Consider the following 19,439-nt stretch of genomic DNA (forward strand, 5'->3'; position numbering starts at 1 on the left):
TTAAATCATCTCACTTAAATGAAGCCAATATCAAATCAATTGGGTTCATAATTAAACCCATGGTTCAATGGACTGGCTTATTGTCTGAAAACATATTTAAAATTTTCTAAATTCTTATCACCTTTTTATTTCTTTTTCTGTTTATCTTTTTCCTAAAACTAATTAATATACCAATGCTTTTTGTCAATTTATAGTTGATTGTTGCAATACTCGTTAAGACAAAGGAAAGAAGGTGAGATCTTAGACAGACATATATTTTTCAAAATTTAAGGAACGTTTGGTTAGTTTGTAGTATTATGATAAGATCTTGGGTAAGTTGTTAGGTTCTACCACGTTATATTCTTGATTTATGAAAAAAAAATAAAAATTTTATATTTGAATTATACCATAAATTTATAAAAGTTTAGATCTTGAAATTTAAGGATCTTAAGTCAAAAATTCTTATTTTTTTTATTTGAAATTTATGAACTTAAGACATAAGAAAAAATTTAATTTTATGATGACGTACATAATTTGTTGAAACAATATATTTAAAGTGGACCCTATCTTAAGCGACCCTCCAATCTAAAACTTTAGGGGTGTTTGATGCAATGAAAATCAAGAATTGGAGACATTTTGGTGGAAATAAGTTTTTTGGAAAAAAGAAATTGGAAAAAAGTTTATACTTCCCATTTGGATGTGTGTTTGATGACTGTTATTTCTCAGTTTGATTAAAAAGAAATATGTTTCTGGTTAAAATGAATAAGAAAGGAAGAATGGTGATCATGTTTCTGGTTAAGATGAAGAAGGACGGAAGAAGGGTGATCGGTGAATTGTCGCAAAACTTTCTTTCTCCCCTCACTGGCTAAGCTGTGAAGGGGTTGCTGCCTCTATCAAATTGCCCCGTCATAGGTGAGATCTCTCTCCCTCTTTCTCAAGATTGAGCGCCGCCGGCTCTTCTCTCTACCCATCCGGCAGCCCTCGCCCCTCTTTCTTTCTTATCGGCGGATACATTATTTATCGGTTTTTGTCGCGCGATAGGATACTGTACTGATATGGGTTTATATATTTGTAATGTTTTTAAATTTTAAAAATTTATGGGTTTATATATTTGTAATGTTTTTAAATTTTAAAAATTTATTTAAAAAATTCAAATTAATTTTTAATTCAGTAGATTTAAAAAAGAGGGAGGTCAGGACTGAGAATTATCTAATTTAAGGCTCATGAACTCGTTCGTGCATCTCGGTGATCTACGGCTATGACCGTCCATTCGTCATCCGGATCGGATCCCGATAGTTTTTTCGGGTCCCCAACTCTTGAAGCCCATTTTGCCACGGCCCCCAAACGGCATAAATAACCGAAAAGTGAGAAGGAGAACGTAAATTGGGAGAACAGGAGGTAAGAGAAAACGTAAATGCTGCTCTCCGTGCAACAGCCGGAGCAGCTTGAGCACCTCTCTCTGAACTAGATTCCGTGAAGCGTTCGCGGAAAAGAAAGAGGAGCAAGGAGACGAATAGCGAAGATCGCTGACAGTCCTTCACCATGATCTCCGCCGGCAAGCTCAAATCCGTCGACTTCTATAGGCACAGATCTCTCTCCCCCTCTTCTTCTCCAGTAGGATCGTTTCGCTCATTTCTTCATGTCGATTTTCCTTTCTAGAGAGACTGTAGAGACTATTGTGCCTCAGATCTGGCGGATCTTTCATCTGCTTCTTCCATTTGTAAAGTGTAGAGTCGGCGAGGTTTTCTGGTTTTGGAAAGGTGGCGACTTTTGTGTTCGTTATCCTTTTCCTGGTGCTGATGCGGGTATTCACATTGCTGCGCGGTTCGCGGATACTGAATTGGGCTTTAAAAGCCAAAATTTGATATCATTGTGAATGCTCATGACATAGAGAGCAAAGGAAATGATTCCGCGAGCAAGGTTGAGGTTTTAGTTTTACTGTAACTATGTTCGGCGGATTTACAGATTCTCCATGATTAGATGGATGAGTAGATTCTTAATGTCCATAGGTTAGATGGTATTTGAGGAATTGGTTGAGTCCGTGCTCAGTCCACTTCTTTATACAACTTCCTTTCTGCTAGTGGTAATTGTCAACGCAACTGCCGCGATTGGGTGATCAGCATGTCCATTCTGTGGAACCATGATATATTTTCCACAGACAACAAGGAATGGGCGAATCCTTGGGTGTTAAGAGTTGTTCCTGGAAGCTGGTTATGCTGACTGTATAGGAGAAGCTGCTGTCTGGAAAAAATTAAGACCGAAGAGGGGGAAACTGCAGCAATGAGCATTTCGCTTTCTGATTGTCCAGGTTCTTTCACAATAAAATTGAACAGTAATAGGATTCTAAAACTGGAGTTTTGACAGTAATAGCAAAACCATTTCGTTCTGTGTGCTATTTTCTGTTGATCCATATATTAATCCAAATAAACAATCAGGTTCAAAAAATGGAAGCACGGTAGGACGTGATGCCTTGAAAAGCACATTGGCTGAATGACCTCGAGGAGGGTGAAAATGAAACTGTTCGGTTTGTAGTTTTAAGAGTGGTTGGAGGGACTGGGTAAAGGCCAAAGCTATGGCACGTTTGGTGTATTTTGTGTGATAATAAAAAAAAAAATTCTCAAATCGATTATATATCTCCTGTTGGATACTATGTGCTTGTTAGGTATTCAAAATTCATATGTTTTGAGAAAGTTAGAAATCCATTATTATGTATGTGCATTTCATTGTTTCGCAATCCACTTGCCTGATGTATGTTCCATCAGCGTTTAGACTGATTTCTGCTGTTACCGCATGCCAGCATATTGTGCTTCTTTCCCCTTTGTTGTTGTTAAGTAGTTTCTTTAGAGATGCAATCAAATCATCTCTCTAAAAAATATTTATTATTTACAATTTGTTCCTTCTTGTATCTTGCTTGAATTGTAATATATTGAACCCAGTAACTAATTCTAATTATTTGGAGTTTCAATGTTGAACTACAGGAAAATTCCGAGAGACTTAACAGAGGCATCATTGTCAGGTGCAGGATTGTCCATCATTGCAGCACTTTCCATGGTTTTTTTGTTTGGAATGGTACGGGTAAACTCTAGCTGTTATTGTACTCTTAGGTTTACTGTTTGTCATGTACTTTTGTTTATTTTTGATAACTTGAATTTTTTGTCCTGATAAATTGTTTTTCACTTTCTTTATTCAAGAAGAGTGAAAAATCATGTCATGCTATGGGTGTTTCAGTTATTGAAGTTCACAAGCATTCTGTGTCTATGGGCTTCATTGGCACAATCATTGGTTCTTTTGTCTCCAAAATGTCTTGATCATCTATCTGGTTATTCATATCTTGATTTTTCAGGAACTAAGCAACTATATGGCAGTACGCACGACCACAACTGTTGTTGTTGATAGGAGCATGGACGGGGATTTCTTACGCATTGAGTTCAACATGAGGTATTGATGACTTCCATACCCTCTTTTGGAGTACCAAATTTGTGTTCCTTATTTTCTGTCTGATAAACGAAATGAAAACAAGAGCTAATTCTTGTTAGTTTAAATATTTTTCTTCTTCTGTTTGCAGCTTTCCTGCTTTATCTTGTGAATTTGCCTCTGTTGATGTAAGCGACGTGTTGGGCACAGTAAGTTCCTGGATCATTTGAACTATATACCAGTGCAAATTATACCTGGGAAATGTGTACGCCTATTTATGCTGCATAATCATATCTAGCATGGACGAGCCTGTGCAAATCTGAGTTTTGCAAAGAGGCTGTTATCTGCTGAATTCTTTGTAAAATGTGACAGGGTCTTTCCACTGGTTCTGTGCATGAAGTTAAGTTTGTGCTGGTTTTTCTGTGTTCCAGATTCATGTTTCAATTAGTCCCATGAGTTATTTTCTTATTTTCTTAAATGTTTTCCTAATGTTGAATGGTGAAATGAGAACATAATTTGTGGTATACTTTGATGATCAGCAGAAACCGTTATATCGTCTGAGAAGTTCCAAGTTGTCTGTGGATCTCTATTGGCATGATAGTGTTAAACTCCTTTAGTATTCACTGAACAACAAGGATGGCGTCCCAATTGGCTGTGGTCTTGTCACAGTAATTTAATACCTTTGTAAAATGGACAAAGATAAGGCGTACTGGAGAAGAGGAATGAGTTCCAGAAGTTCAACATAAAGTTGATTTGCCTATGAAATTCCTAACAGAGTAACTATATTTTGGTGCACTTATATGAAACTTCTTACTTGGATGCCATGAAGAGGCGAAGTTAAAGCAAGGAGTTTTAGGATAAGTAAAGGTTTGTGTTTGGATATCAGGTTGAAAATAGAGAAAAAAAATATCCTGTGTAGACCCGAAAATGGATGAAAATAGTTGTGTTGCAGCTGAACATCCCCACATCTTGAAATATTGGCACAGCCACTCCCTTACCTGCATCTAGGTCATGCCAACTCTAGTGTGACATTTGTTTCGGCGGGCTCCTGTGAAGCAGGTGTTGACCAGATAAATTCTATGTAGTTAAAAGTGCTCGGTGGGCCTAGGCAGCGGACATCACAAGAAAGCTGAGTTGGGTCCTAGGCGGTGGCTAGGTGAATAGAGGAGAGGAATACGAAAGGGAAAACGATGAAGAAACAGAGGGAAAGGGTCCAACTCCAAGTACTTGAAACTCCTCCACATCAATGAATATAAAATTTTATAGTTGAAATGAAAAAAAAAAAAAGGAATTCTGCTTGGGCCATCTTGGTGCCTTGGCCTAGGCGGGTGCCAGGTGCCTAGGTGTGCTTTTTGCCTTTGAATTTGAAAAATCAAATATTATGTGCTGATCTCATGTTTCACTGATTCAGTTGTTTTTGTAGAAAATTGTTTGGATCTTTGCTTATGAAGGTAGTGTCAGTGGTCTGTCTCACTTTGGAACAGTTGAACTATTTTGAGACAAGCAGTTTAAAACTTTAAAGATAGAGTATTAGGAGTCGTCATCAACTAGCTGAGAGCAGTCACCTTATTCAGGACTCCAAAGAGGTTGGAGAAAATAGCTTAGAAAATTTAGGTAATGAAAAAAGCAAATACTAGAGGCATTTGAAGCCCACCAAATATCCCAATATTTTGGAACTGTTACAAAAAGATATGTGTAAATGAGTATAAGAAAGCCCATCTATGTGGCTGGTTGAAACCTGAAAGCAAATTTTAACTACAGAGGTTTTGAGGTGTGTCAGATTTTGAGAATAGATGTTAGTAGGGAGTGTTCTTGTGATTCAATTTGTCTGTGAAATGTTTTTGTTTTATCCAGACTGAACAATTCTAACATCATTGCATCAGAAGAATGCATGACTTGTGCTGCACTTTACTTTCATTATAATACATGACCAGTTCTTGCTTTTTGTTTCTTCTGTTTTAAGGAACACAAAGTGTTTGTCATCAATTTTATGTATTTGACTTGTTAGTTATAGACAATCTCCAACAATGGTATCACTTTGCAGAACAGGTTAAACATCACAAAGACTGTCCGAAAATTTACAATTGACCGTAACCTAAAGGCAACAGGCTCTGAGTTTCATTCTGGTCCTATCCCTGATATCCTGAACCATGGTGATGATGTTGAGGAAGACTTTGGTGAAGGGGCACCTTCTGTGAACTCAGTTGCCTTTGACAAATTTGTGCACCAGTAAGTTGAAGCTGGATCTTGAACTTTCTTTCACTTTCGTAGATGAATATTATCCCTTGGTTATGACCGTAACAGTGGCATAGTGGGATTGGATGCATACATGTGCATCAGTAAGTTGAAGCTGGACCTTGAACTTTCTTTTGCTTTTGTACATGAATTTTATCCCTTGGTTGTGACTGTAATAGTGGCATAGTGGGATGGGATTGGATGCGTGCATGTGCATTCTAAATTTTAATTCCAAATTGCATATTTCGATTGGTCTTGATTTTTACAATTGATTAAGATATGATTTTGTCTCAGGTACCCAATTTTGGTCATTAACTTTTTCGCCCCATGGTGTTACTGGAGCAGCCGCTTGGTAAACATTCCATTTCTTTCATTATTGTTGTCACTTCATTCAATGGTTTGGCACCTTTTGCTTAGATAAAAGTTTAGTCATTCTTGTTCGGTTGAACAGCAAACAATGCCTGGCCTGGGGCCAGGTAACCTGCAGCAGCCAATGGCTGAACTCATAATTTCTGCCAAGCTTGACCCTAATTTGTAGACCCAAATGAGTCTGTCTCATTATCACAAACATATGATAATATGGGGCATGAGCAAAACATAGAAAACAAGAAAGTGTCAAAATTTCACTTATTTTGAAAATATCCTCAAAAGTATTTCTTATGATGTTAGCATGATATTGTCCTTAAAAAGATTTTTTTTTTAAATTCTGTAAACATTTGAAGAACTATATGGAATCTTTATAATTGTCTCTTGAAAGAAAACTAGTAGAAAATTCATATTATTTCATAAATTTTTATTATTTTCTGATATAATTTTCAATTTCTTAAATTTCTCTGAGAAAAACACATTTTCCAATGAATACCCAAGAAAAAATCTTGCTAAAAAAACTTGAAATTAATATTTGTGACAATGGTTTGGCTGAATGGAGCTTGGACCAGACCTGGTAAAAGAAAAAGAGGCACATTGGGTTGTCCCAGCCCAGTGTAGGTCTTCCTCTTGTAAAAGAATTGTTCTCAAGTTGACATATATTTGATATCTTTTTTAAGCCTCTTCTGTTATATAATCATGAGGCTTGATATTTCCTCTGTTTGATATGGTCTGATGCTGCTTGCTCATTTGCAGAAACCATCATGGGAGAAAGCAGCTAAAATAATGAGAGAGAAGTATGCTCCTCTCATGCTTCATCATGTGCCACCTTTCTTTTCTCTGTCCAATAAAAAGGAAAGGGAAAAATGGTGCTTTTTATTCCCTTCTTGGTAGCTTCTCTCCAAAATCTGATGAATACCTTTCTTCAGGTATGACCCTGAAGCAGATGGAAGGATACTCTTGGCCAAGGTTGATTGCACAATGGAGGTGGATTTGTGTAGAAGGTATTGCTTTCAGTAACTTTGTGCAGACCTTGATATGAACCAGTTAGTCCTTTCAGATACTGTAGATAAAGAAGTTTGATATGATTGAAATTTTTTATAGTCTCGAGTGCTTTTGCATGCTGCAAGTTTTGCTTGCTTTACACCATTAGAGATAACAATAGTGATAACCTCTATGTTTACTATCAAGGAACATATTTTTTCTGTTTCATTAGAAAGGACTAGGCAAATGTGCTCCACCATGACCTGATGGAGCATGCCAATCGAATTCCTTTGATACTTGCTGGTTGCTGATTGTATGATTCATCAATTGCTTTGCCAAGGCTACATTGAGAGCCAAGGATCTCAAGTCATTGGATGTGAGTTGCTCTAGGTCTATCCTTCTCTTTGATAAAGAAAAGATCTGGGGCACTTTTGAGGATCTTATGTCCTTGATTATGTGAAAATGTATGACAATCAGAGGTTTGGAACTTTGGATCTTGAAGCCAATTCTTGCTCCTAAAAGCTGAGATTAGTCTTTCTGAATTGCTAAATGTTTATCATTGCTTACCTATCTATCATAAATGTCTGATACTGAATGTCACTAAGAAGTACAATCAAGGTGGTGGGAACTTATCCTGTTCAGAAGAAGAAAAGGAAACCATGTGAGATTTTCATAAGAACTTAATTAGGCAGCCATGATTTCTGAAGATCTCTTGTAAAAAATATTAAGGCAGGTTCTACATCACCTAATTCCAGATAAGGATGTGTTATGAATGGTTAGTGTATGCCTGGTGTTTGTCATTAACATTTCTGTTAACAGGCATGCTTGAGATCGTGAATGAGCTTGCTGATATATTAATCTAAACTTGAAGCAGCTTTAGAGGAATTCTGAAATTCGACATGCTCATATCTAGGTTAGTTAGAAAACCTAACATGATTAAATTATACATTTGAAACTAATTTTTCTTCTTCATCAATGTTAATGAGGATGTTGGGGTTACTGATGCTTCCTGTATCATTGTCAAATAAGAACTTTTTTTCTTCAAAATGATCTTAATGCTTGTAAGGTTATCTATCTATCTATCTATATATATATATATATATATATATATATATATATATATATATATATATATATATATCAGTTGCTGGTCAATTTGATTTTTGTATGACTTGCAATATTCAACTGTCAACTGTCAAGCTTTGTTTTTACGCGGGTCATTGTTTTTTATTTCTGTTTTCATGCAGTGAAGATCTATTGATTACTAGAAAGACATAAAACGAATGACCTATTTAATCCCTTGATGTTCTTTATTTAGGAAATATAATGTTGTCTATTTTAGCCAATGTATGGGAATATATATGTTTATTGAAATAGATTAAGAAGATATAGGTGTTTAAGTGTGAATACTGAAAACTTCGGTGGTTTCTATGACTGGGTGATTTATTTGTATCTTGTTGGAATTTACTCCATGGAATCTGAAAAAAATGTTGTGTTGAATTATCGTTATCAGTGTTGTTGTCGGATTTGACAAATATTTTGGAATTGCTATTCTTTTTTTTTGGAAGCTGGCTTGATAGATTCAAAAGTCTTCTTTTTACTGTTTTATTTTCTTCAAACCAGGCATCATATACAGGGCTATCCATCCATCAGGATCTTCCGTAAAGGAACTGATGTCAAGTACGTAAGTTCTTCCATCGATGTGCTACCTTTAAATTTATAGTAGTGAACAAATAATTTTTTTCTTCTATACTGTAAGATTTGTCTTCAGTAAGTGATATGATATGCAGTTGCATTGCTGCTTTGTTAAGTGTTTTCCTTAGCAACAAAGGGAATAAGATTTCATCACCTAGTACAATAGTTCTGTAAGAGTTTTATCTGAGTTTTTTTGCTTTTCAGGTGTCATACATTTTCTGATCAAATTATGATTTTTTTTTCTAAATAGTGTTTTTTCCTTATTTTCATGGATTTTGACAATAATTTTCTAACAAAAGTTAAGATGACTTTTTACTGAAACTCTGGTTGGTTAGAGTAAGAATTGCATGTGTCCTTAAGAAAAGGTGATAATTTATAGGCCTCTAGAAATAAAAGTTTCAACTGTCTTTAGTTTTGGTAGTCTGAAAATTTAACTGTTTTAAATTGTGATGGTTTACTCAAGCCATAGCCAGTAAGTTGCCTTTTGATTTTCATGGAGGAAAGAGAGAAAGAGTGCATGTTTTCACATTTTTGTGATATCCTAAGGGCATGTTTGCATGAGGAAAAATTTTTACTTAGGGGTGAAGGTCAACCCTGCATGTCACAGCAATCAAACACTATGAAGTTGTCCAGGGGCAATTTCATGAACCCTACAATTTATCTTCAAAACTCTTTTTGTTTCCTTCTCTTTTTAAGCATACACCTTGGTAACATGGTTACCAGGGTGCACATGTCTGGTTCGCTGCCCTAAAAGGTAGCCAACAACAAATTCCCAAAAGGCAAGCCACTACATCAGAAAAGGGTTGCATGCTCATGAACTTACCAAATTTGCATTTACGGCCTCTTCATCTACTTTAACAAGGTCTAGACCATGTATTTGTATACGTGCATTTATGTCACGTAGATTTTACTCTAGATATCTTCATCTCTGATTTATCGAATGTCTGCAAGTGGATTTAGGATATCAATAATCGAAAGAGATAGCTTTTAATATTTGTCTAAATGGTAAAAAATAACGGCAACCAAAGGTGTAGTTTTTAATATTTCATAAATGATAGGTTTGTTTGAAGTTTTTAGTTGCAAGTATTTCAAATGTGGATAAGATTCATTTGAACTATGGCTTCTGACACAGGGAAGATCATGGACATCATGAACATGAGTCATACTATGGCGATCGTGACACAGATAGTCTTGTCCAGGTATAGATCCAATTTGGTGGTTCCTGTACAGTTATATGAGCAGAATGTTAACCTACTGTGTTATCTGAATACTCAATCTGTTTGAAGGTTCCATGAAGTTTTACTGGATTTAATGTGTACAGGCAATGGAAGCCTTGGTTGCCCCAATTCCAAAGGAATCTAACAAACTTGCATTGGAGGATAAGTCCAATGGGACCATAAATGCAGTAAAGCGCCCTGCACCTTCAGCTGCAGGCTGCAGAATTGAGGGTTTTGTGCGTGTTAAGAAGGTATAGTTTGTTTTCTCAATTGAGTAGTTAAATGTTTTCAAGATTTAGAAATTGTTTCTGTAAAGCATTTCTAAAGTTATGATGATATGGCCAAAAAGAAACAGAGTTTGTTTTCTGCAAAGCCTTTCTAAAGATATGATGATCGCTCTGAACTTTATATGTGTCTTCTGTTAACCTCAAGAAATGCAACTTGACATAATCGCCTGAAAACTGAATAGACAAAAATTACAAAATTGTCCAAGTATACCTGCTGCAAGATCATCAGAGTTGTACTGCATTCTTACATCCACTGTTATATGATTTATAATACCTTCTGTCCTATTTGCCAAATTTACAGATTGGTCTAGCTCATCATTGTTTTATTATGTCTATCCACAAGTTACAGAAATTTCCTTGCAGGACCATTATTTTCAAGGTTTATGAAATAAAACTGTGAAATTCCTTGATGGAAAAAAGAGAGTGAGTGAGTGGGAGACAGGGCTGTTGGATGTTTGTACCACCAGAAAGTGTTGAATGTAATACGTGCTACATTGATTCTCAGATGCATGCACTTGTGCATCATGTACCCTGTTCAGTTACTATCAGCGATTTCAACGTATGATTATGTGATTCTGTATTCATCCAGAATCGATCGATCTTTGATGGCTTAAAGTTAAAACTCTTAGAATATTTTTCTTTTCCTTTTTCTGGATGGTTACTCCGTGCAGGTTCCAGGCAACCTTGTCATATCAGCTCATTCAGGAGCACACTCATTTGACGCATCCCTTATGAATATGTCTCATGTTGTCAACCATTTCTCATTTGGAAAGAGACTTTCTGCAAGAATGCTGCATGAAGTGAAGCGCCTTACACCATATCTTGGTGGAAGTACTGACCGTTTAACAGGAACAGCTTATATAACCAGACAAGGAGATGAAAATGCTAATGTTACTGTGAGTATCTGAATCCTTTAATTGATCCCTGTGTCAGTTAGTATCAGAATGTAAACTCATCTTTAGTTTTTCATACATGGAAAGTTGGAAACAAATTGACAGTTCTTGGTACTTCTCGGCATATGTGTCCCCTCAGATTGTAAGGCGTTCTTTGTGGAAAGTCCTGGTAAAAGGATGATTTAGATGGTTACATGTTTGCTTTTACAGATTGAACACTACCTTCAGATAGTTAAGACTGAAGTTGTATCAAGAAAGGCTAGTCAGGAATTTAAATTGCTTGAGGAGTATGAATACACTGCACACAGCAGTTTGGTGCATAGTCACCACATTCCTGTTGCTAAGTTCCACTTTGAGCTCTCTCCGATGCAGGTGCTTCTCTCACTATTTGTTCTCTTGGTCCACTTTTAACATTTCCAATACTCCATAAACTGTTGGTTTGTTCAGGTATTGGTGACAGAAGTGACTAGATCTTTTTCTCACTTCATAACAAATGTCTGTGCCATCATTGGTGGTGTTTTCACGGTTAGTTCTGCATTACCTTTTATGATTCTTTTTGAGTTAATGCCTGTGGTTTTCAGGAGAGAAAATTACTTTACTTCGTTCACCAATAACTACACTGAAAGTCCATTGATTAGTTAAATTACCTCTTTTCTCTGTTTGTGGTCAAGCTTAATTTGCATCTACCCTTTTTTTTGTCTGATCTAGTTTTGCCAATGTCATTTCAGGTTGCTGGAATATTGGATTCCATCCTTCACAACACAATGCGATTGATGAAGAAAGTAGAACTAGGCAAACACATGTGATAGGAAACTGTGTTGCTCAAGGAGGTGCCAATTTTGCTCAATTACACCTTCCGCATAGGCCTCTGAAATTTTTAGGTGCTCTATATTGTTCATTCTTTCCCTTCTGTAACCTGAGAATGTAATAGTGATAGGTCACTTTGGCGCCGTCAGAAAGTTAATTTTGTTTCAGTTTCATTATTGATTTAGGATTGTAGAAAAGATGTCTAAACCACCATTGTTGTACTTTGCAAATAATAGCAAATGGTGAAACCGCGCTAGCTTGGTCCATGCAAATTAATCAATTTTTTTCTGAAGTACGTTTGATTGCTTCGCTAGCAGATTTGAAGTCGGGCTTGAAAGGTGGCCCCGTCGAATGTCACATGTTTTATGAAATCGAACCGAAGCATTGAGGAGATAGCATGAAGCAAATGCCGCATCTCCAATATAATCAACTACCGTATGGGCCCTTTTAAATTGTGTCAGATGAAAGGGCCTCTTTGGTCGATATAAGCCTGGCTGTCAGCTTGTTCTAGTAAAACTGAGTTTAAGCAAGTTGATGATAAGGACATGGTACCGCTTCCTGTGTTAAATTTGTCAGAGCTTACATAAAAATCTTGCCGTGAAAAAATAGATCTTTCTTTTGGAGCTTATTATCTCTGAACTCATCGGGATTCAATCGGGAGACCCGAAGCCTTTGCTCGCAGCCAGGGCCCGGCTTGATAAGCTAAAGAGTCGGGCCTGACCGTTAAAATTCACGGCCCAAGGCCTGCTTTGCCTTGTATGATGGTCGTCAGAAGGAAAAAAAAAATGCAGACGTTGGTGAAACCCATTGAGGATTTCCACTTTGCAAACATGCCAAGAAAAGAAATTTGTACATGTTGGCACGGTTCTTGAGAGAGGGTGTCTCGTTGAGGAAGATTCTGCATTCTGACTGACGGAGGAAAAAATGAACAAAACAAGAAAAAAATGGAGAGCAAGAGTTTAAAGGTGCGCTTTGAGCCAGTCAAATAGTTGGATAGCTGGCCCAGGCTCTGCTGATCACGGGCCTGGCATTTGACTGGTCTTGTTCAAAGATTCTATATGAATTTCTAGACTAAACCGAGATAGTTAACTTTCAGAAAACTCTAATGATAGAGGGAGATATCTATGCATCCTTTTTCTGAGAGTGGGAGAAGAGATAAAACTGATTATTGATCTAAATCAGAGTTTGAAACTCATGTAATTAACTTAACCTCTTCAGGTTATTTGATTTGGCTAATCCAAGAAGGGATAGATTTCCGATAGATCTCATTCAGCTAGATACGGTAAATTAAGAAAGATGTAACGCCAAAAAAGAGTTGTCTGTTGAGCCGTATGAGGCAGGAAACTCTCAAGTACGGTTTTAAGGGAAGGAATTGACCTACCTATTCCGACCGGGGAGAAGAGGCCATTCGATAGGGAGATTCAGAAATTGCGGAGAACAAGCTGCTGAGTATTGGAAACAAGCCATAGCGCTTACTCCAGGTAATTATATTGAAGCACAAAATTGGTTGAAGATCACAGGCGGTTCAAATAAGAACACTTTCTTTTTGAATTGAATTCACTTAAATTGTTTGTTGGATCCATCAAATAGATTGTTGCTCCCGGGGGAATCGATAGAGGAATTTTATTATATCCCTTCTAAGAACGTTCTGTCCATCGGGTACCTGGTTTGATGGACATCCATAATTTATATTACTCTCTAGCTTTCACATTACAAGCTTCAAAATTACTGCCCAGCTCATGATTGATCGGATATACTAGGGTTTTTGGGCTGTACTAGGGTTCAAAGTGGGGAGAGTGTACTTTCAACTCGGTAATGTGCTCCACCTTATTAACGCAGGAGCATAATGCTTACAAGAATTGAATTGATAGTTGAACTTTCACAAGCCCACCAGCTATGCTGTGTGCCCTTTGGAGCATGATAGACCATAGGTACCAGAAAATCCTTCTTCCCTTTTCAAAAGTAGCTTCTTACTTTGTTTTCCTTTCTCTGCTTCATGTTGCTTCTCTGAATCAAATCTTTTGCTATATAAAGATTTTCTGAACATTTGCTTCTCTACTTTGTTTCACGTATCATTTTCATTTACTATGAGTTGGGCTGACTCAGCTCAGTTCTTTATAACCTATAATAAATGGCATGGATTTGAGAAACTTGAATTTTGCTGTTTGAGGCACAAGAGGTACTACCTTATCAAGGCTCTCCGATTCTGGCCCGTGAAAGGGTGAAACTCCTATAGAACTCATAGCCAGATGAACCGAAGGATTGCTGTACCTAGAAAGGGGGTCCTGTCTGGTAGCTGGCTTGTCACTGCACTTGGCAGTAATCTGCTAAAGTGTCTGGCTCTAAATAGTTCACGGGGTTGAAGGTGCCTTCAGATTGAGTTTTACACTGTTCAGGATGAAATTATAGGTATTAGAGTGGATCTTCGTTTTCTGCAGAAGGAAAACATAAAGAAGAAAACTTGGATTGTTTGTGAGAAGTTTCCATGTTTCGGAAAAACTGTCCGCGAAAAGAAGTGGGCCAAATTAATAAAACAATAGACGTTCTTACATTTTATTGAACAATTTAAGTACAATCAATCAGTCAATCTGTATGGTATATTACATCAGCAATCCCGCTAGAAGGAGGATAGACATTCAAAAAGGAAAAAGATCAAACCAGATATAAATGGCACAAGATCAAAGAATAATACAGACACAAAGGCTCAACCATCATCCATCACAAACAAGCAAAAACTGACAATAAGAATGAAAGGATTCCAGGACTCCTATCACAGCCACTCCCACTCTCACATAACACTAAGAACAAGAGGGCCCAAAAAGACTGGGAGAATTGCCGCCAGTTTGCTGCTTTTTTTGATAGAAGAGACGCCATTGCCAGAAGGAGGCACTTCCACAGTTGGCGGCGAAGCTGGAGGGCTGCTAGCTTCAGGGGCAGGAGCAGCAACACCTGAAGGAGCAGGAGGTGACTCAACAGGAGGTGAAGTAGCAGGAGGCGATGCAGCAGGAGGCGAGACTGGTGGTTGAGTGGAGGGTTTCTTGGTTCTGTCAGCCATCACTATGACCACGAGCTTCTCATTGTTCTTGCAGTTGTCCTCGACTCCGCTGATGAAGTAGTAAGGGCCCGACTGGTTGAAGGTGAACGTGGTGCGACCATCAGTGAAGGAGGCGATTGCTGCTGCTGTGTTGCAGTTGCTGTAGTCATCCTTGCTTACTTGAAGCACAGAGTCGCTGCCTGCTTTGTAGACAAACACTGCACGCAGACCAAAAATATGAGTTTCTCAAGTAATCTCTAGCTTTGAGTTCCACAGCGACCAACAACAGTAGTCCTTCATCCATTGCTATCTTTTTAGATGGTTGAATCCAGTTGCTATGGTCACATTGAACCAGATGCCCAACAACGCTCTGATATATAACAAACTCAACTTCTAATTCAGATGTCAATTCTGATATTAACAGTTATATAAAGTTAAATAAAAGACCTAGTAGCTAATCATGCCATCTCTGTATCTGAAGAATATTCTACCTTCCTCACCCTGAGAAAGGGAGAAAATTATCTGATAACTCTGCTACATGGTACTGTTCCACTTTCATTTCTGTTTATCCTTATTTAACCAAGATGAATATAGGAAATCCAGAGATAAGCAGAGTTAAATGAAATAGTCAAATCTAAAGCAAATGGAAGCAGCGACTCACGCAGAGAATCGCCTATCTGGAATCTGTTCTTCTCCGCCCACTGGTTGTAGGGCTGCGTCGAGGGATCCTTGGGGACAGTCCATCCTTCTGAGCCCCCAACCTGGAATACCGTCGCAGTCGCTTCATTCAAGCGGACCAACAATAAACCGAGAAGGAAAGCTGCATGTCTTGCTCTCTTAAATGTCAGAGACATTATTCTGATCTATGAACAGAACGAGGAATTCGGTGACAAGGATGGGCAAAAGGGCCAAGAGTTGAGGGGAAAGTTGGAAGCTTGAGGAGGAGGACTGATGTCTAGAAGCTGAGTGAACGACTTTGCAGGTGAGCGTTCTTATAGCATTTTCAATTTGGTGAAGTGTGACACAACTATTCTATATTCCTTGTTCTATCCTTCAAGAAGGTGAGGATACCTTGCCAAAAATACGGGAACTTTTTTTGAGTGTGGCGTTGGTGCTTTAGCATCTGCTTTTTCAATACATCCTCCCGAATAACTTGCTTTTCAACTAAAAGCATATGCATACCTTCCTTCTTGGGTTTGTTGAATTCTTTATTTATATAACTTTTTCCTTTCAGTTGTATGTGTATAAGGAGACGAATTGAATTTTGAAAGTTGGGGATGCAAATAGTTGAAGGTATTTTCTGTTATTGACTTGAATTCAGTGTGCTGAGTGGAAGAACAAAAATATGAACACGATTGCAATCAGGTTGTGATTCGATTTACATTTTATTGAATTGATGAAATCTGATAAAAAAAAATCCAGTTTCAGTGGATCCTAATCCAAATTCATGTAAAACTAGAACTGGAGTTTGAGTTCCTGCATGTCCAAATATGAAACCAAATCCAAGTCTGATTAGGTAATACCAAATTATTTTGATATGTGGTAATTAGTTACATTCATAAGTTTTAAGTTCCCTAGAAGACCAAATTCATTTTGCATTTTGGGTTTATACTAGGGGTAGGGCTGCACAATTATAGTGGAGCAACTCAAGATCTGGCAGAGCTCGACTTGTTTGTTAAATGAGTTAGTTTTAGTCGATGCTTAAGATCGGTGATGTGCAAGTTGAAGTAGCGGTATCACTCCGAGACACCCAAAGCAGCCTTAGACCCTGAAAGACCCTGAAAGAGACTTCAACCTTCACTCGGAGGGTAGGATTAGCTTGCGCTCACCCGAAATTAGTCGGGCTGAAATTGTATGTGCTCAACCCATGAGAGCTCGATTTCCTTGTTAGGAGCATGCATCAAACATATATTACGTACTTATCACAGACAAATGCCCTTGCTCTAATCGACAAAAAACCAACATCTTAACTTGTTTTCGAGAAAATGGGATAACTCAAATCACTTACATTACAGAGAAAGATTAGACCATTTAAATTCTTGCTAAAAGTTATTAATTTTGAAAAAAAAGATCAACATGCCAACTTGTTTATGATCATTAATTTAGTGTAAAACTTACTTTAGTACAAGTGGTTTTCGTGAAGATTATCGAATATTTTACTGGCAAAATTTTAGTGTTACAAGGTCGCTGTTTAATTTGCAATAATTGAAAATGCCCGTCTTAGCTTAATTTCTTTTTGAACTTGGGCTTAGCTCCACTTGCCGCGGAAACAAGCCATGCTTGAAGCTAGAAGCTTTGTTTCAGTTGCAGAAAGTTTAGCTCACGTCAATCCCACTGTTCTTCCGTTTTTCTTCATTTTCCTTATTTCTATCTCAAGAACAAGATTTTCTTGGCAGTTAATCCTTAAAACTGAATGTCCAAAAACGGAAGCATGTTTACATCTTTTCTAGAGGATCAAAAGCCAAAGTAAATCTACGCCAATTTATTTGACTACAAAGGAAAAGTGAAAAAGAAAAAGCTAATGGATCCAAATGTTTCCTGACACAAAAACTTTGGACAGGTCGCTAAGATCCGATTAGCACTAAAGCTGGATACATGTAACGGGATCTCCCAGTGGGGCACGGACCCGGACTCAGTATGCGGGTTAGGTTGCTAAATCCGAATCCAAATCTAAAACTTGATGTGCTTTAGACTTGAATCCCTGATGAGTTCTTTCAGAAAAGGCGAACCAGGCATGAATTTTCCGTCGCCGGGCAAGAGTAAAAAATAAAATTTTGAAAATCTGACGGTGGGGAGGAAAGTTTGAAATTTAATTAATAGTAAGTTTTTTTTTTTTTTTTTTACTTTCCTTTTCGCTTATAATCTTTGGTTTATGTTTACTTGTAACATAGTATTCTCTCACTAGCCTCAGTGCATGTTGGAGAGGAGATTCTATGTTTGGAATAGTCGGCATTTGAATCATTGTAACATATCTTATGTGAGTAAAGTTGAGCTTTCTTCCAAACCTCTTTGCTTACATTGCTCTTGTCATGAATGAGATCTATGCCCATTGCAAAAGCATCACTCCATTTCCTTGTGCTCGTTGATTTCCACACGCATTCTTTATTTTTAAGTTATCTAGACACCCTTTTGCTCCTTTAGGCTTATGGCGGACAAGCAACCACCCGGCTGCATGGGCCGAAGAAAGTAAGATGGTGACGAGAGGAGTGTCACATTAAAAAGAAAACAAAGTAAGCAAAATGAACCTTTGGTTGGAATTGCAACGATGAAGGGTTGTGTATAACCTTAGGCGGTGAAGCATAACTGGTTGGACATGAAGGTACGTAGAAGGTGCATCATTTGTTTCATTGTTGTTGGTGCGACTTTCTTAGACCGTAAATAGTGGGATCACGACGCTCTTATATAATGAATGTTTCATTTCCTACCCAAGTCCGGACCCAACCTACGACCCTGGTGTTTAGAAGGCCTTCGAGTCTTACGAATGGTAGGTTGTTAAACTCCTGAAAGGATTGTGCATAAAGGGCCGTTCCTTTCTTAAAGCACGTTTGATATCATTTCATTATAACATTTTCATGTTGTATGACATTTGAAAAGTCATTGAAATAATCGAATCCTTCTAGTGCCGACCTTTTTTGTTTTAGCCTTCACTGATCAAAGTCCTGTCCAACATGAAGACCAATGAACTGTTTAGGAATAGACTCAGTCATACTGAAGAATTCCCACTATTCCCTACGCTTATAAAACTGCTCTGGCGCTCGCTAGAAACTCATCTGTGCGTTCTTTTATGCAAAATAACATGGTTAGATTCATCATAGTCAATTCCCTTAAAAGAAAATTTTGTGCCTAAAAGATTTGTGGATGTCCTTTTCTAATAGTTACAGGAAATCTTTAATGTGAAGTCCATTGTCACGGAAAACAGGTTTTATTTAAAAAAAAAAGCATGGAAAAAAGTCAGCCAAAAAAGAGAAACTTGTTTTTTAGAAAAAAAATGAAAATGAAAAAAAAAAGTGAAAAACGCGTATTATTCACGTTTTATTCGTTTTTTCATGTATTTTACATTTTTAATTACTGGTTTTTTATTTTCACATTTTGTTGTTAGTTAATAGCTTTTTTGAAAAAACTTACCGAGATTTTCAACTTTACCATATTATATTTTGGAGACCAACCTTGCCATTTTATACTAAAGACAAAATTTGTGACAATAATTTGAACCCAAGAATGTGGTGCGACAAACCTATTCAATTCAAATTGTGCAGTTTGATTAAAACAATATCAGAATGAGCTCTGAGGTGTGAGAAAGATGAGCATAAGGGATGAGGCGACCTTTGCGACAAGTCCAGCAAGAGCCTTTGGCACCTTCACAGGTTGGTTTAACTTTTAAAACCAAGTCAAGGCCCCAAGATACACACTTCAGAGTAATTTATTTGATCAGATTCCAATATACATAAATATATGATCAGATTTAATTTTAAATAAATATTCTATGTTCCACGTTTTTCTAATTTAAAAATCGACCATATTTGGTTCA

At 37.4% G+C, this 19,439-nt stretch overlaps 2 protein-coding genes across 2 annotated transcripts; one reads left to right on the forward strand and one right to left on the reverse strand.

Annotated features, from left to right (window-relative positions):
- The first annotated feature begins 1,363 nt into the window (after positions 1-1,363).
- On the forward strand, positions 1,364-12,157 carry LOC116264871 (protein disulfide isomerase-like 5-4). The gene is made up of 15 exons (XM_031645309.2): positions 1,364-1,562; positions 2,958-3,048; positions 3,323-3,417; positions 3,545-3,602; positions 5,438-5,622; positions 5,923-5,980; positions 6,751-6,791; positions 6,924-6,998; positions 8,602-8,658; positions 9,806-9,872; positions 9,995-10,141; positions 10,849-11,073; positions 11,281-11,442; positions 11,518-11,595; positions 11,799-12,157. Exons 1-15 carry the CDS (start codon positions 1,522-1,524, stop codon positions 11,874-11,876), a joined length of 1,458 nt encoding a protein of 485 aa, XP_031501169.1. The 5' UTR covers positions 1,364-1,521; the 3' UTR covers positions 11,877-12,157.
- Positions 12,158-14,402: 2,245 nt separating this feature from the next.
- On the reverse strand, positions 14,403-15,895 carry LOC116264192 (early nodulin-like protein 1). Its single transcript, XM_031644275.2, has 2 exons — positions 15,573-15,895; positions 14,403-15,129 (listed from the first exon to the last, which is right to left on the reverse strand). Exons 1-2 carry the CDS (start codon positions 15,763-15,765, stop codon positions 14,666-14,668), a joined length of 657 nt encoding a protein of 218 aa, XP_031500135.1. The 5' UTR covers positions 15,766-15,895; the 3' UTR covers positions 14,403-14,665.
- Positions 15,896-19,439: the final 3,544 nt, after the last annotated feature.

The sequence above is a fragment of the Nymphaea colorata genome, chromosome 11, assembly GCF_008831285.2.
Source record: "Nymphaea colorata isolate Beijing-Zhang1983 chromosome 11, ASM883128v2, whole genome shotgun sequence".
Classification (NCBI taxonomy): domain Eukaryota; kingdom Viridiplantae; phylum Streptophyta; class Magnoliopsida; order Nymphaeales; family Nymphaeaceae; genus Nymphaea; species Nymphaea colorata.

Excerpts from the sequence above, each read along its gene's own strand:
- LOC116264871 (XM_031645309.2), top strand. The coding sequence starts at position 1,522 with ATGATCTCCGCCGGCAAGCTCAAATCCGTCGACTTCTATAG. Across the intron at positions 10,142-10,848 it reads GTTTTGTGCGTGTTAAGAAG|GTTCCAGGCAACCTTGTCAT; the intron begins GTATAGTTTGTT and ends TACTCCGTGCAG. Across the intron at positions 11,443-11,517 it reads TTGAGCTCTCTCCGATGCAG|GTATTGGTGACAGAAGTGAC; the intron begins GTGCTTCTCTCA and ends TGGTTTGTTCAG.
- LOC116264192 (XM_031644275.2), bottom strand. The coding sequence starts at position 15,765 with ATGTCTCTGACATTTAAGAGAGCAAGACATGCAGCTTTCCTTCTCGGT. Across the intron at positions 15,130-15,572 it reads CCAGATAGGCGATTCTCTGC|TGTTTGTCTACAAAGCAGGC; the intron begins GTGAGTCGCTGC and ends GTCTGCGTGCAG.